General features: G+C 39.6%; 1 protein-coding gene across 2 annotated transcripts in view; it reads right to left on the reverse strand.

Moving 5' to 3' along the window:
• Positions 1-16722, reverse strand: part of faf1 (Fas (TNFRSF6) associated factor 1) — a 415349-nt gene that overhangs the window by 15467 nt on the left and 383160 nt on the right. For both annotated transcript variants that reach the window (XM_043699222.1, XM_043699221.1), the window contains one exon: positions 16060-16275. In XM_043699222.1, coding sequence (XP_043555157.1) covers positions 16060-16275 — 216 coding nt within the window. The remainder of the gene's footprint in view (positions 1-16059; positions 16276-16722) is intronic.

Genomic DNA, 16722 nt, shown 5'->3' on the forward strand with positions numbered 1-16722 from the left:
AACACCATGAATCTTGACACAGGCACTAAACACTCCAGTAACGTTCCCTTTACTTTTTCCACTGGACATCCTCACCAATTATTTGCTCCTTATCCCCCTTTATCAACAATGTAAAATAAATTCCCAGCAATTTCAGTTGTAAAAATGAGTCACTAAACTTGAAATGTTATCTGTTTTTCTCTCTCTCTCTCTCCAGAGATGCCAAATTTATGTAGTACTTTGTTTCTTTTTCAGATCTTCAGTACTTCGCTTTTATATTATTACACAAGTTCATTATATTGGTGTCCTATATCCAACCATCTTCAGCTGCTTCATCCTCACAACGTTCAGCATATTTGCGAATCCTCAGATACTGAAGCAACCTCTTTTCATATACAACATCTGGTCTACATCCAAGCACGATCTGATGATTGGTAAGTAACATTCACCCCATTCAACTTCCAGGCAATGACCATCTCGATCAGGGCAGAATCCAACCATTTCTCCAGAATCTTAATAGCAAGATCATCTCTGAATCCCCCATTACTAACATTCTGAGATTACCACTGATCAAAAACTGAACTGTACGGGCCATATAAGAACAGTGGAGAAAAGAGCATGAGGCCAGGAAGTTTGCAGTGACTAACTTACCTCCTGACTCCACAGTATCCATCTACCATCTACAATGCACAATCCAGGAATATGATTGAATGTTCTCCACGTGTCTGGATGGATGCATCTCCAATAACACCATCCAGAAACAAAGTATCCCGTTCAACCCACACCCCATCTACGATCTTCATCTTTGATGTACAGTGGCAGCAGTGTGTTCTATCCACAAGATGTACTGCATAACTCACTATGGCTCCTTAACAGCAAACCTGTGACATTTACTATCTATAAGGACAAGAGCAGCAGATGCATGGGAACACCAACACCTGCAAGCTCCCCTCCAAGTCACATAGCCTCCTGACTTGGAACTGTAGCACTGATCCTTCACTGGTGCTGAATCAAAATCCTGGAACTCTCTTCCTAATAGCACTCTGGGTGTACCTATGCCCCCAGGGCAGCAGCAGCAGCAGTTCAAGATTGCAGATCAACATGACCTTCCCAGGGCAACTTCAGATCTCAATAGATGCTGGCCTACCCAGCAATACCCACATTTCAAAAACAAATAATAAAGGGTGTACTGACAGGATCAACTCTACTTATCACCAGTCTCTCTCTCTATATTGTTAAGTTATTAGACTGCTTATGTGACATCCAGTATTCGATAAACAGAAATGTATACAAATTAAATACTAGGAAAACTGTAGCTTTTTTACTCCACTACTTCAAACTCCATTTTGTAACAAATGATTCTCTCTCCAAGTAAACCACACTGTTTTAACCTTGATATCATATTTGAACTTGAGATGAGCTTCTGATCATGTATTCCACGATCACAAAGAGAGCCTACTTTTACCTCCTGCAGTTACCTGACTTTATCCCTGTCTCAGTTCATCACCCATTGAAACTTTCATTGGTTTGAACCTTGAACTTGCCTACTCCAGTACAGTTCTGGCTCCTCTCCCACATGCATGCTTTGTAAACTTGAGGTCATCCAAAACCTCTGCCCATGTCTTAATTTGCAATCAATTCCATTCACATACCATCTTTGAGTAGTAACCTATATTAACTACTGGTCAATCAACACCTTAATTTTAAAATTCTCATTCTTATTTTCAAATCTCTCCAGAGCATTGCCCCTCTCTATTTCTGTAATTTCCTGCAACCTTCTGAGATATTTGAGGTCATCTAATTCTAGCTTTCTGAGCACAAAGGGCAGGACAGTTGATGTTTCAGGCATAAGCACTTCATCAGGAATGTGGAGGGGGAAGGGGGCTGACAGATAAATAAGGGGTGGGGTGGGACAGGGAAAGATAGATGGAATGGTGATAGGTGGATGCAGGTAGGAGGTGACTGTGATAGGTTGGTTAGGAGGGAGGAGCGGATAGATGGGTAAGAAGATGGACAGGTAGGTCAGGTCAGGAGGGCAATGCTAAGTTGGATCTGAGATGAAGTGGTGGGTGGGGAGATTTGGAAACTGGTGAAATCAATGATGATGCCATGTGGTTGTAGGGTCCTGAGGCAGAAGGTGACATGCTCTTTCTCCAGTCAGTAGGTGCCTTTGATTTGGCAGTGGAGACAGGGAGTTGAAGTGGTTGGCTACAGGGCTGTGGGGTTGGTTGGACCAGAGATATTCCCTCAACCTCTCCATGAGTTGGCGCTCGGTCTCCCCAGTGTAGAGGAGGCCACATTGAGGGCAATGGATGCTGTAAATGAGGATCTATCTGTCCATCTTCCTCCCCACCTATCCGCCCCACCCTCCCCACCGACCTATCAGAATCACCTACCTGCTTCCACCTACTGTCATCCCACCTACCTTTCCCCCTATTTATCTCTCGGTCCCCTTGCCCCTCCACATTCCTGATGAAGGGCTTATGCCTGAAATGTAGAATCTCCTGCTCCTCAGATGCTGCCTGACCTGCTGTGCTTTTTCCAGCACTACACTTTTCAACTGGACTCTCTCGCACCTGCAGTGCTCACTTTCACCTGGCTTTCTGAGCTTCCCTGACTTTAAACACTTGCCCACGCGTGGATGTGACTTCAGTAGCCTAGGCCCTAAATTTTGGATTCCCTGCCTGAATCTCTTCACCTCTCCACCTAATTTTCCTCCTTTAAGTAATTCCTTGATAACACTTTGATCTAACTTTTGTTCTTCTGATCTACCACTTCCTTATGTGGTTTAGTGTCACATTTGTTTTTTTATTACTCTGACAATGTTGCATTACATTAACGCTTCTACATACATAGTAGTTATTGCTGTTGATGCAATTACAATCATGCTCTGATTAGATCATGTCTAAGTGGACAGAAAGGGGCTGTCTAGAGTGCTACAGGCCTGGCTTTATCTAATTTGTGTCCCCCTTATGATTCTGTTCATCAGTTGCTCACAGTATAGCAGATGTGTAAGTATTATCCCCTTCAGGTTGGTGTAGTTCTGTAGCATGAGGCAAAACATGAATCTTGACACCAACTCAAAGGACTCCAGGGGTCCTCCAGAACAATCCAGGCAGGAGAAACAATGTTTCAGGATACCAGTCTTGATCAATCTTTGTGCACAAGGACATGAGTTGTGCACGATCCGCCATGTTATTATTGGATTACACACTCTTTAGTTTACTGTGGTGGCTCAAGGATGACTAGAGACAAGCATTAATGCTGGCCAGCCTGCGAAGCCAACGTTCCACAAGAGAATGAATAAATAAATAAAGTTTTAATAACTGCTTCAGGTTACTGGGCATTGCCCTGCATCGTCTTTTGCTACTGATTACACACAGTCTGGGTATGGAATTCTTTTCAGTTTTGACATGGGCATGGTTAAAATCCAGCACCAGTCAAGAGACATGCGTGCAAGCAATGATACCTTACGTCATAGGGAAATGTAATATGTTCAATCCACCTGGCAAGAGAATAAAACAGATCTTTTTACTGAATAAGCAACCTTGTGAACCAGTGAACAGAAAGATGCAAGATGTTATGAACAGCTAGATAGATTAGTTCATTGGCATGGTCACCTTCAAGAGCATTTGACAAGGTTGTCTTTGCCTTGCTCTGAAGTAGCAGTTGTGGCTGCAGTAGGCAGAAGATTCCAGTGATAATATCTTTACTGAGGCAGAGACATCTCACACTTTATTTATTACATGCTGAGATTAAGGTGAAGAAATGTTTGTTTGTAGCCCTAGCCGATGTGGCCTCTCACTGCTCTTCAACCTATTCCTCATCTCCCTTTTCCAGCAGCTTGGTTTGTTCCGCATGGTCTCTCCTGACTGTCCAAGTCATAATATATTTCAAGGACAATGTCTGCTTGTACACAAATCAAAACATCAAAATAGGGCAGGAAAACTTGAAAGTCAAAATCTCAAAGCTACAAAAATACAAATGGTCAAAAACTGTGCGCTTTAAAAGCATTACACAATCAATTTTCCAAATTACTCCGATTTGTGTCAAAGATTGTGGAGTGGCAGAAAGCATAAGGGACTGTCAGAGAATACAGGAAGATATACATAGCCTGCGAGTTGGGCGGAAAAGTGGCAGATGGCTTTCAATCCAGACAAATGCGAGGTGATGCATTTAGGCAAGTCGAATTCTAAGGTGAATTATACAATGAACGGAAGAGCCTTGGGAAAAGTTGATGGGCAGAGAGATCTGGGAGTGCAGGTCCATTGTACCCTCTAGGTTGCTGCACAGGTGGAGTGGTCAAGAAGGCATATAGTATGCTTGCCTTCATTGGACGGAGTATTGAGTACAAGAGCTAGCAAGTCATCTTAAAATTGTCCAAGACATTGGTTCGGCCGCATTTAGAATACTGTGCACAGTTTTGGTCGCCACAATATCAAAAGAATGTGGACGCTTTGGAGAGGGTGCAGAGAAGGTTTACGAGGATGTTGCCTGGTATGGAAGGTGCTAGCTATGAAGAGAGGTTGAGTAGGTTAGGTTTATTTTCACTAGAAAAAAAAAGGAGATTGAGGGGGGACCTGATTGAGATTTACAAAATCATGAAGGGTACAGACCGGGTGGATAGAGACAAGTTTTTCCCAGGGTGAAGGATTCAATAATGAGAAGTCATGCTTTCAAAGTGAGAGGTGGAAAGTTTAAGGGGGATACACGCGGTAAGTACTTCACACAGAGGGTAGTGGGCGTTTGGAACGCGTTGGCAGCAGAGGTGGTAGAGGCAGGTACAGTAGGTTAATTTAAGATGCATCTGGACAGATGCATGAGTAGGTGGGGAGCAGAGGGATACAGATGCTTAGGAATTGACCGACAGTTTTAGACAGTACATTTGGATCAGCTCAGGCTTGGAGGGCCGAAGGGCTTGTTCCTGGGCCATAAATTTTCTTTGTTCTCTTTGTCAAACTTCTCATCTAATATCCATCATCAGATGATAAGAAATTACCTGAAATCAATCTTGGAGAAAATCAGTGTCATTGGTAGAGACTGAAGACAAATTCATTCCTGAGCCAGCAACTCTACTTCTCTGCCTAGTCATTGTCTAAACTGAACCAGATCATTGGTGACCTAACTGACCCTGAACTGTGCTTCTGACCCCATATCCTCATCATAACTATATGCATTTATCTCCCTAATACTATTCACCTCATCCCATCAGCTGCTGAAACTCGGATCTGTCTTTATTACTTCTTAAGTTTATAATCCCAATGGTCAATTTCCCTTGATAAACTTGAATTCATCTAATGTTCTGCATCTCATATCCTAACTCCAGGCTTGCTTCCCAATCAGCCATTTTTGCTGACCTACATTGACAATGCCTTAATTTTAACGATTACATTACTGTTTAAAATGCCTCTGTGACTTTGCCTCTTCCTATCTCTTGTGATGGAAGGTGTGTGAAAAACATTATCATGTTTAGTATTTAAATTGTTTTTGTAAAAAAATGAATGGATGTCAGTTAGTGTTGCAGAAGAGTTTTCAAAAGGCCAGAAATTCATTCTGGAACAGTGAGCTAAATGTACCAGTTGAAGAAAACACCTGATTGTCAATAAGGGTTTGGGAGAACCCTCAAGTCAGAACCTCTGGAATGTTAACAGATTAACGTTTTTATGCAGTGTAAATGTTTGAAGTAATTAACCTTGTATTGAATTCAGTTCAAAAAACATCAAAGTTTTATTTGGGAAGAATAAAGAGTGGAGTTCAGAAGAAAGTTTTAGTTTCTTTATGAGCAGATTTTGGTTCAGAAGTAACCAGTCACTGCAACAGCAGTGTTTTTCTATTTATGATGTTTCCAAGCAAAGAGAAATTGGGACTGAAATTTTAAGATTGTTAAGAGTGGAAAAACACCAGGCCATCAGAATTATGAAAAATTGATACCATCATAAAGTTCTCTCTTTTGCTCAAGAGAAAGAAACTGAAAGGAATCAGTTAATTAGAAGCTTAAAGAGTTGAAATAGGAGTATAAATTCTCTGGGCACGAGTCTCTGTAATGAATAGTGTTTGGAAACAAGTTGATACTTTATTTTAATGTTTATATTAAGATCTTTCTAACTCTTAAAATATATAACTTGATTCTGAGGAAGGGTCATCAAACCCCAAACGTTAACTTTGATTTCTCTTCACCGATGCTGCCAAATCTGCTAAGTTTTTCCACCAACGTTTGTTTTCGTTTCTTGATTTACAGCATCCACAGTTCTTTTGGTTTTTATTGCTCGATTTGTTTGTGTAATAACAAATACTTGTTAGAAAGTACCTGCAGTCTCATGTGAATATATTTCAGTGACCAACCACCATATTAATGATAAAAAAAACACATGATGAATCAAGCCAGATTTCATTCTTAGATTTGACTTGTCCAGTAGTACCAGCAAGGACCATAACACTCTGCAATCCTGACCCCCTTGTGTATCCTCTATCCGCCCTACTTTTTGGAACAGTGCTTTCAATGGCCTCAATGCTAAATGCAGGAATTCTCATTCTAAAATTCTTGAAACTTTCTTGTTCCCTTCAAAATACTCTTAAAGCCTACTTCTTAAAGTAAGCTTTTGATCACTGGTCCTAATATCTCATGGCTTAGGACAGGAATTTGTTTGTTGAAGTACCTTTGAATGTTTTAAAGGTGTGATAGAAATGAAAACTGGTTGCGGCTGCTGCAGCAAAATGTCCATTTTACAATCTACTACCCGCCTGCTGGATCCATTGTTGGACTGTTTTCCTTACTCTCACGAACTGTGACATGGTCAAGCCTAGCACTATTGTTTTCATTATTAGACAGAAGTTCCTAATATAATTAATTCAAACAAATTGCTGGCAATCGCAGATGTAGCTACTTCCCCTATTGGTAGGGATGCTCTGACCATGCAAGAACTGGTTGGCAATAGTTTCTGGTTTTAGTGTTTCCTATGATAAATGGAGCACATGCATTGCTTATGGTACATCAAGTGAAACTAGCACTACAACTTTACAGGTACTAAATATTTGTTGAAGTGCCATTCCACAGCATAAATTGCACCAAATTTAATTTTGGAGTAAATTACTCCAGCTGCTGGAATCTATACTGAAAACAACCAATACTGGAGATCACAGTGGGTCAGACAGCATCATGGAGAGAGAGCAAGCTTATAATTTCGAGTCTAGATGACTCTTTGGCTGGTTCATAGATATTTTCACAATAAAAATATGAACTGCATTTTTCATTCTGCAGGCATTTCATGTGAACACCACAGCTGTCAAAACAATGTTTCTGCAATGTAGCAGATCTCCAAAAATAGTACCAGCTATCCATGCCATTTTGTTTTCTTCCTTTGGGTATGGACCTTGCTGTAATATCCAAACTTACCTTGTTGGAAAATTAGAATTTACCCAATGAAGCTTTGAAGTGGGGTGAATTGGAATTTCTAATCATTAGCAGCTTTTTCTTTCTGTGTCATTGCTAACACAAAACATGGTAGGTTTTTTCCCCCTCTATTTGAGTACTTTTCATTGCAAGTCAATATTCTGATTAGGTGAAACTGCAAAAAAAAGTGAATTCTGACAATGGAAAAATATCTTTGGGTTTATAAAATTTGGGATATTTTACATGTAGGCAGTGGTCCAGCATGATTTTTTTATAACACGGGATTGCATCAGAACAGAACTACTGTGATATAGCTTTTTCCAACAAAGCAAGGTTAGCTTTTCTGGCCTGAATCAAATCAACTGAATCATGCATCCTCTTCCTTTTACCTGAAAATGATCTGCAGGTAGCTAGTGGTAATTGCTTGCTTTACTTGTGGGTAAAGATGAAACTGCTGTTAAATTTGACTTCACTTTCCCATCTTCATATAGTTGACTATCTTGCATTTCTTCAGGTGTAAAGTATTGTACTTTTAGCCAGCTATATTTGCAAACTTCTCTTTTCCACTTGCTGATTTGTTGCACTGAGGTCAGGAAGGTTGTCATACTTGAACAGCCAATCCAGATCAGGAATTTAATTCAAACTCAGTGAAAAATGTTACTAGTCAGATGGAAATTATAACTCACGTTTAAGCCAAAAACTGAATTCAGATGATGAACTGAGTGATGAATTTAAAATGCATTTTTGATGGGAAAATTTTTGATTCCAATTAACAAATAAGATATACTTAAATGGTGAAAAGACTGTATCCATTATATATTTCAAAATTCTACAAGCTTCCTTTGTGATACAGGTACGAAGAATTTCTTGTTTATGTTTTCTCACTGTAGAGTCCATCTGCTACAGTCAATTGCACTAGAGTACTGTAATGATATTACATTGGGATTTATAAATCTCAACTCAAATGTATGTACCAGAAGGAGGTAATTTTCTAGCTCTAACTCACATCACTTTCATCTTACAGCTTACATCTAATTTGACAGCACTTCTTTTCAAATCCCTATAGATAATACAAATCTATGGAGTAGAACAAGAAACAATGGTAGGTGCCAGATGCATCCAGAGCTCACCAACTCTGGTAACAACGGCATGGAACGCAAATATCTTTTAATGAACGCTATTCACTCGACTGTAACCATACAAACTGGGGTGTATTCAAGGTCATGGTGTATTTTAAGGTATACATTTTTCAACTTCGTGCTATCAGTTTAAATGCCAAATGAAATTATAAACTCAATTTATTTACCTGCAAGTCTTTATGAGAGGAATGCATACATATGGACTGTACATAGGGATCATGCCTCTTGTTGCCCTTCAAACACTGAATTCCCCAAGGAGAGCAGAGTTTGCAAATGTTTACACCATTATCCAATTAACAGACAATAACACTCGAACATCTGTCAACAAACAAAGCTGTTGTTTTGCTTCGCTGCAAGGCATTCCTGTTCATTTGGCTTGTCTATGAGCTTAATTAGCACACCATACTGGCCTATTGTAAATAAACTTTCTATTCTCTTATTTTGTGCGGCTCTTTACAATTTCCTTTTGTTAGTTTATTCTAGTCCTTTAATCATCATCTTTCTATAGTGACTTAATTTACTCATTTCATGAAGGGTATAATGTATTTCATTAGATTTCATAGAAAATGGAAATTGAAAATAATTTTACAAAGACATGAGCCAAAACATCATTTGAAAAGCAAAATAAAAACTATTGCGAGATAGTAATAAATGTGAAGTGACTGAAGGGACAGAAAATGGACTTGAATTTGAGTTTGTAAGCATAGCGGAACAAAGTTTTGAAGCTGTCAACAGCAGGGAAGATAGGAGAAAAACATGTGCACTAACAAATGACTGAGAAGACTGAAGGATGCCAGAGGCACAGACACTGATAGAGCAGAGACGTTTTCTCAGCATTTTAACTTAGCATTAATGTATCTTCTGCCACACTTTTGTGGGTGACACGGTGGCACAGTGGTTAGCACCGGGTTCAATTCCCGACTCAGGCGACTGACTGTGTGGAGTTTGCATGTTCTCCCCGTGTCTGCGTGGGTTTCCTCCGGATGCTCCGGTTTCCTCCCACAGTCCAAAGATGTGCAGGTCAGGTGAACTGGCCATGCTAAATTGCCCGTAGTGTTTGGTAAAAGGGGTAAATGTAGGGGAATGGGTGGGTTGTGCTTTGGCGGGTCGGTGTGGACTTGTTGGGCCGAAGGGCCTGTTTCCACACTGGAAGTAATCTAATCTAATCTAATATAATAAAGTTAATTTGACTCTAACTCACGATCTCAGCGTTAGTTTTGGTAAACAGCTTAAAACGTTCCATACTCTGCTATTATATTGTTTCAGAATTTTAGTTAGAAGCAAGTTTAAAGTGAGTTACAAATATAAATTTTATTACATATTAAAATAATAACTTTTCTGCCTCCTAACTCTGACATTGTGATCCTGCAGGAGCAGCTCAACAATTTTAAACATACGTACAGGTCAAGACATTACCAAAAGGTCAACCATAAGTATACACAAGATTATGTGATCTTTCCTGATGTTGCACATGGAAATTCAAGGCATATCTTAAGCAGAAATGGCATTTTGACAAGGGGATAATTGGACTAAAGTCCAATCACCATCATAAATTATATATTTTGTAATCATAAATGCTGCATAGTTGCTCATCGAAACTATCCCTATTAATATACTATTATCATGCCCATCAACAAGTGGTTGTTCTACCGATTTCTGTGAAAATCTGAGCAACCTAATCTCAGAAATGTAGCGAATTCTGCTGACAATCAGATAACTATAAATTTATTAGTTAAGTACCGGTCTCCAAACAATAAATTTATTTTACACTAAACATTTCTTAAATTGTGTTTATTCTCTACGACATTTATAAAAAAGTGGATTTTTGATGGGACAAATGCTTAAATCAATTCAATTATCAAAAGTACTTATTGCTCTCAAGTTTCAGATGGTTTCACCACTGAAATAACAAAGTCAGAGACAGTTCACATAGCATGTCTTAACATTGTTCTACCAGGTAAGTCTATTTTATCAAGGATCAAGATTCAAATTAAATGCATCTACTTTTCACCCATAAGACTTTGTGTAGCATATACTATTCAGATATGGCCTCCTTTTGACTAGCAATAGAAATTATGTCCAACATATGTGTTCCAATTGATTTTCAAATCATTTATATTCTGCAATGTTCAACTGATATAGCACTCAATTCTGCTAATCCACCACATTGAATCATAGCAAACATTTCAACAAATTCATATGATCTGCAGCTCTTTTCATAATGAAGGAAGGAGCTAATATTATTCCTTTAAAATTAACATTAACACTATTTTCTACTTTATCTGAAGCCTTTTGTTCTTCAAGGAGTAAAGTATAGAAATACAAAATGAATCAACCTAGCACTCTCTTTATGTTAGTGCTGCTGTTTGAAAAGTCAAAGTACTAGATTCACTACTGGATTGGTTCAAAAAGCAAACATGTACAAAACTGAAAATCTATAATTTAATAATAGAAGTGCATTCAAAATATGCATGCACAATGCTAAAGTAATTTCCACTTCAGAAAAAATATACTGGACAGTATAATTGCATTCTCCATCTGTTCTAAAATTAATATTGCACTGGCAGTGATAATATAGAGATTATTAATGAAGGCAGAAGAAGGAGAAGTGACTCCATGAATACTTAAGCAATTTTATTCAAGTCAGAAATGTGCAGGTCTAGGTGGAGGCCATGTGATATAAATAAAAAAATTCAGATAAAGTTAATAAAATCTGAATTGGAAAGTAGATATGTCAAGCAGGAGCATAATAGAATCAGAATGAATGGGCTTTTGTTTGATATGAACAACCAAACAATCTGGGGACTGTGATGACTATTGGATCATCATTCTTGCAATGCTTGTCATCATATAACGTTTGTGTTTGTCACTCTGCAATTAACTTCAATAGATCAACGACTTTATAAACTATGTCCTGCAATATGTTAAGATGTTCTTCTCGATTGTTTCATTTTCTCATTTGTGAATGCCTGCTTAAGCCTTCACACCTGCCTTTTTTTAAGCAAAAAGAAATACCAATGCAGAACGTTGTAGAAGATAATGGTGCTGAAGGGATTCGTGTTCATCGTACACGGATTCCACCCATTTTATTAATACCACACCCAGTCTGTAAATAGATATAAGTAGGCCTACTCTAGCTGTTCGAGGGAGCAGATTTATCTGTACCAACCAAGGTCTTAGTAATTATGCCTGAACAAATGCTACCATGCAATAAACTCAACAGCGATACCTTATCTGTAGATACAGTACGGTAGTGTATCCTCTATCATTAATCACTGGATATGCCAAGACAAAGGAGAATTACGGGTAGCGAACTACCTCAAACAACCCTTACCCAATACCACGTACTGGTATATGTCTCGAATACCACAAGATCGAACTGGACCTTAATAAAGCCTTTGACAAGGTTCCGCTTGGTAGACTGGTTAGTAAAGTTAGATCACATAGGATTCAGGCAGAGCTTGCCAATTGGATACAAAATTGACTTGATGGTAGGAGACAGAGGGTGGTTATGGAGGATTGTTTTTCGGACTGGAGGCCTGTAACCAGCGGTGTTCTGCAGGAGTCAGTGCAGGGTCCACTCTTGTTTGTCATTTATATAAATGATTTGGATGAGAATTTAGGATGCAATGCATAGTAAGTTTGTGGATGACATCAAAATTGATGGTAAAGTGGACAGTGAAGAAGATTTTCTAAGATTACAATGGGATCTTGACCAATTAGGCAAATGAGCTGAGGAATGGCAGATGGAATTTAATCTGGACAAATGCGAGATGCGATAAGATGAACAGGGGAGGGCTTATATAGTTAATGGCAGGACCCTGGGTAGTGCTGTGAAACAGAGAGGCCTGGGGTTCAGGTACATAATTCTTTGAAAGTTGGGTCAAAGGTAACAAGGCATTCCGCATGCTTACCTTCATTGTTCAGACTATTGAGTATTGGGGTTGGGACATTGGTGAGGCTTTCAGAGTACTGTGTACATTTCTGACTGCCCTGCTACAGGAAGAATATTATTAAACTGCAGAGGGTTCAGAGAAGATTTACAAGGATGTTGCTAGGACTGGAGGAGATATAAGGAAAGGCTGAATAGACTGGAATCTTTTCATTGGAGTGGAGGAGATCGAGGGGTGACCTTAAAAGAAATTTATAAAATCAACGAGGGGCATAGATAAAATGAATAGCAAAGGTATTTTCTCTTTAGAGATAGGGGAGTTCAAAACTACAGAGCATATTTTTAAGGTTAGAGGAAAAGATTTAAAAGGGACCTGAGGGGCAACTCTCAGGTGGCTCGTTATGTGCCAGAGAAGTGACTGAAGGGGGAACAGTGACAACATTTAAAAGACATTTGGACAGGTACATTAACAGAAACGGTTTAGAAAGATATGGGCTAAATGCAGGCAAATGGGACTAGTTTAGTTTGGGAAATTTGATCAGCATGGGCAAGTTAGATCAAAGGGTCTGTTTCCATGCTGGATTTAGTACTAGGCAATGAACCCAGCCAAGTGTTAGATTTGGAGGTAGGTGAGCACTCTAACGATAACGACCATAATTCAGTTATGTTTACAATAGCAATGGGCAGGGATAGGTATTTTCCCGCAGGGAAAGAGGTATAATGGGTGGAAAGACAATTATGATGCGATTAGGCAAGATTTAGGATGCAAAGGATGGGGAATGAATTGCAGGGGGTGGACACTCTTGAAATGTGGAGCTTATTCAAGGAACAGCTACTGCGGGTCCCTGATAAGTATTTATCTATCAGACAGGGAGGTAGTTGTTGAGAGAGGGTGCCATGGTTTATGAAAGAAGTTGCATCTTATGTCAAGCAGAAGGCAGCGGCTTATGTTAGGATGAGGCGTGAAGGCTCAGTTAGGGGGCTTCAGAGTTATAAGTTAGCCAGAAAAGATCTAAACAGAGGGCTAAGAAGAACCAGGAGAGGACATGAGAAGTTATTGGCGGATAGGATCAAGGAAAACCCTAATGCCTTCGACAGGTTTATCAGGAATAAAAGAATGACTAGAGTAAGATTAGGGCCAATCAAAGATAGTAGTGGAAAGTTGTGTGGGGAATCTGAGGACTTAGGGGAAGCAATGAATGAATACTTTTCGTCAGTACTCACATTGGAAAAGGGCAACTTTAGTGAGAATATGGAGAAACAGGCTACAAGATTAGATGAGATTGAGATTAACAAAGAGGATGTTTTAGTAGTTTTGGAAGATCTGAAAATAGATAAGATCCTGGGGCCGGATGGAATTTATCCTCGGATTCTCTGAGATGCCATGGAGGAGATTGCAGAGCCTTTGGCTTCGATTTTTATGACATCATTGTCAACTGGACTAGTGCCAGAAGATTGGAGGATAGCAAATGTTGTTCCCTTGTTTAAGAAGGGGAGTCGGGACAACCCTGGTAATTATAGGCCAGAGAGCCTTACTTTGGTTGTCGGTAAGATGCAGGAAAAGGTTATAAGAGATAGAATTTATAATCATCTGGAAAGGAATCATTTGATTAAGGATAGTCAACACGGTTTTGTGAAGGGTAGGTCGTGCCTCACAAACCTTATTGAGTTCTTAGAGAAGGTGACACACCAGGCAACATCCTAGTAAATTTCCTCTGAACCCTTTCCAAAGCTTCCAAATCCTTCCTATGATGCAGTGGCCAGCACTGCATGTAATACTTCAGGTGCGGCCTTACCACTGTCTTGTACAGCTGAAGCATGACCTTGTGGCTGTGAAACCCAATTCCCCCTACCAATAAACGCCAATACACCATATGCCTTCATATTGATTTCTTAGAGAAGGTGACAAAACAGGTGGATGAAGGTTAGGCGGTTGATGTGGTGTATATGGACTTCAGTAAGGCATTTGAGAAGGTTCCACACGGTAGGCTATTGCACAAAATACAGAGTTTCGTGTTTGAAGGTGATATACGGCAGTTTGGATCAGAAATTGGCTCGCTGAAAGAAGACAGAGGGTGGCGGTTGATGGGAAATGTTCATCCTGGAGCTTAGTTACCAGTGGCGTGCCCCAAGGATCTCTTTTGTGGCCACTGCTGTTTGTCATTTTTATAAATGATCTGGAGGTGGGCATGGAAGGATGGGGTAGTAAATTTGCAGATGACAGCAAGGTAGGCAGAGTTGTGGATAGTGCCAAAGGATGTTGTGGGTTACAGAGGGACAGAGATAAGATGCAGAGCTGGGCTGAGAAGTGGCAAATGGAGCTTAATGTGAAAAAGTATGAGGTAGTTCACTTTGGAAGAAATAACAGGAATGCAGAGTACTGGGCTAATGGTAAAATTCTTGGCAGTGTCCAAGATCTCGAAGTCCAGGTGCATAAATCCCTGAAAGTTGCCACCCAGGTTGACTGGATTGCCACTGGTAACTAAGCTCCAGGATGAACATTTCCCATCGACCACCACCCTCTGTCTTCTTTCAGCGAGCCAATTTCTGATCCAACCTGCCATATCGCCTTCAAACCCGAAGCTCCGTATTTTATGCAATAGTCTACCGTGTGGAACCATATCAAATGCCTTATATACCACATCAACCACCTAACCTTCATCCACCTGTTTGTCATCTTCTCTAAGAAATCAATATGAAGGCATATGGTGTATTGGCGTTTATTGGTAGGGGGAATTGAGTTTCACAGCCACAAGATCATGCTTCAGCTGTACAAGACAGTGGTAAGGCCGCACCTGAAGTATTACATGCAGTGCTGGTCACTGCATCGTAGGAAGGATTTGGAAGCTTTGGAAAGAGTTCAGAGGAAATTTACTAGGATGTTGCCTGGTGTGAAAAGAAGGTCTTAGAAGGAAAGGCTGAGGGAACTGAGACTGTTTTCGTTGGAGAGAAGAAGGTTGAGAGGTGACTTAATCGAGATGTATAAGATAATCAGAGGGTTAGGTAGGGTGGTCAGTGAGAACGGACGGTGAAGGCTAACACAAGGGGACATAGCTTTAAATTGGGGGGTTTTAGATTTAGGACAGACATCGGGGTAGTCTCTTTACTCAAGAGAGTAGTAGGGGCATGGAACGGTCAGCCTACAATAGTTAAGGACATTTAAACTGACATTGGACATATGTATGGATAATAATGGAATGGTGTAGGTTAGATGGGCATCAGATTAATTTTTCAGGTCAATGCAACACTAAGGGCCGAAAGGCCTGTACTGCCTGTAACGATACCACATTTGATACTACAATATATGACACAGAGCTAAATATTAGTTGATGTCCAGAGGAATTTTTTAAGAACTACATATGAAGCCAATGCTGATAAAGGAATTAAAAGGTTAGGCTTTTGAAAGTTTGCATAGCAGGTTTTAATAAATAAGCTGCTGATTGCCTTTTCATTATCTTCATATTTCAGAAACTACACAAAGTGATCAGTATTTCACAATGTTATTGTACAGCAGCAAGTAAAAAGAAAAGAATTAAATAGAATATAAATCTGTTTGGAATTACGATCAAATTATTTGAAAGTATTTAAAGTTTCCAAGTTGAATGCACGTACAATATAAACTGTAGCATACTCATGAAAAGATAACATGAAACACTTACATCTCTTCGAGGGAAAGTACTCAGCAGCTTGTATTCATCCCTTGGGAAGCCTTTGGAAGCCACAAAATCAAAGACAACTTGGAGCCTGTTGCTTGCTAGGAAACGCCGTTCAAAGAATTCCCCACGCGGTGTTCTGATGCGTAGCTTGCTGACAAGTTCAATGCTCTCCTCCCTTGGCTCTGGAGGTAATGATTGCTCAAGGGACAATCGAATAGCCTGGACAAATAAAGAAACAAAAACCTGAGCAAATCCTCAGGTCAACTTTATCCTTCCTATACCTTTTTATTCAGGAAAATTAGTGGTCAAAAGCATTCCCATTTCAATTCTCGGAGACACTGCATTATACCTGCAGACATAGCAATAATACAATTTACTGAAGAGATTTATGTACAGTACGATGTTACGACCAAAGTTGGAAGGATGCACCGATTGCTTTATAATCCCATCCTTCCACTGCTTGCAACAAATTTTAAATTTAACCAGAATGGTGGTGTGGTTAATTATATAAGTTTTAGACTGAATCTGATTGGATATTAGAAACAATCCAGCCAGGTTTCTCTTATCAATAGAGAATAACTAGTTGATTACAAAAAAAAATAAATAATGATGCACAAAATATTGACAGAAAAAGAGAGTTCGGTCTGTGTAAAGATAGATATGACT

This window comes from Chiloscyllium plagiosum, chromosome 11, assembly GCF_004010195.1.
Source record: "Chiloscyllium plagiosum isolate BGI_BamShark_2017 chromosome 11, ASM401019v2, whole genome shotgun sequence".
In the NCBI taxonomy this organism is placed as follows: Eukaryota; Metazoa; Chordata; class Chondrichthyes; order Orectolobiformes; family Hemiscylliidae; genus Chiloscyllium; species Chiloscyllium plagiosum.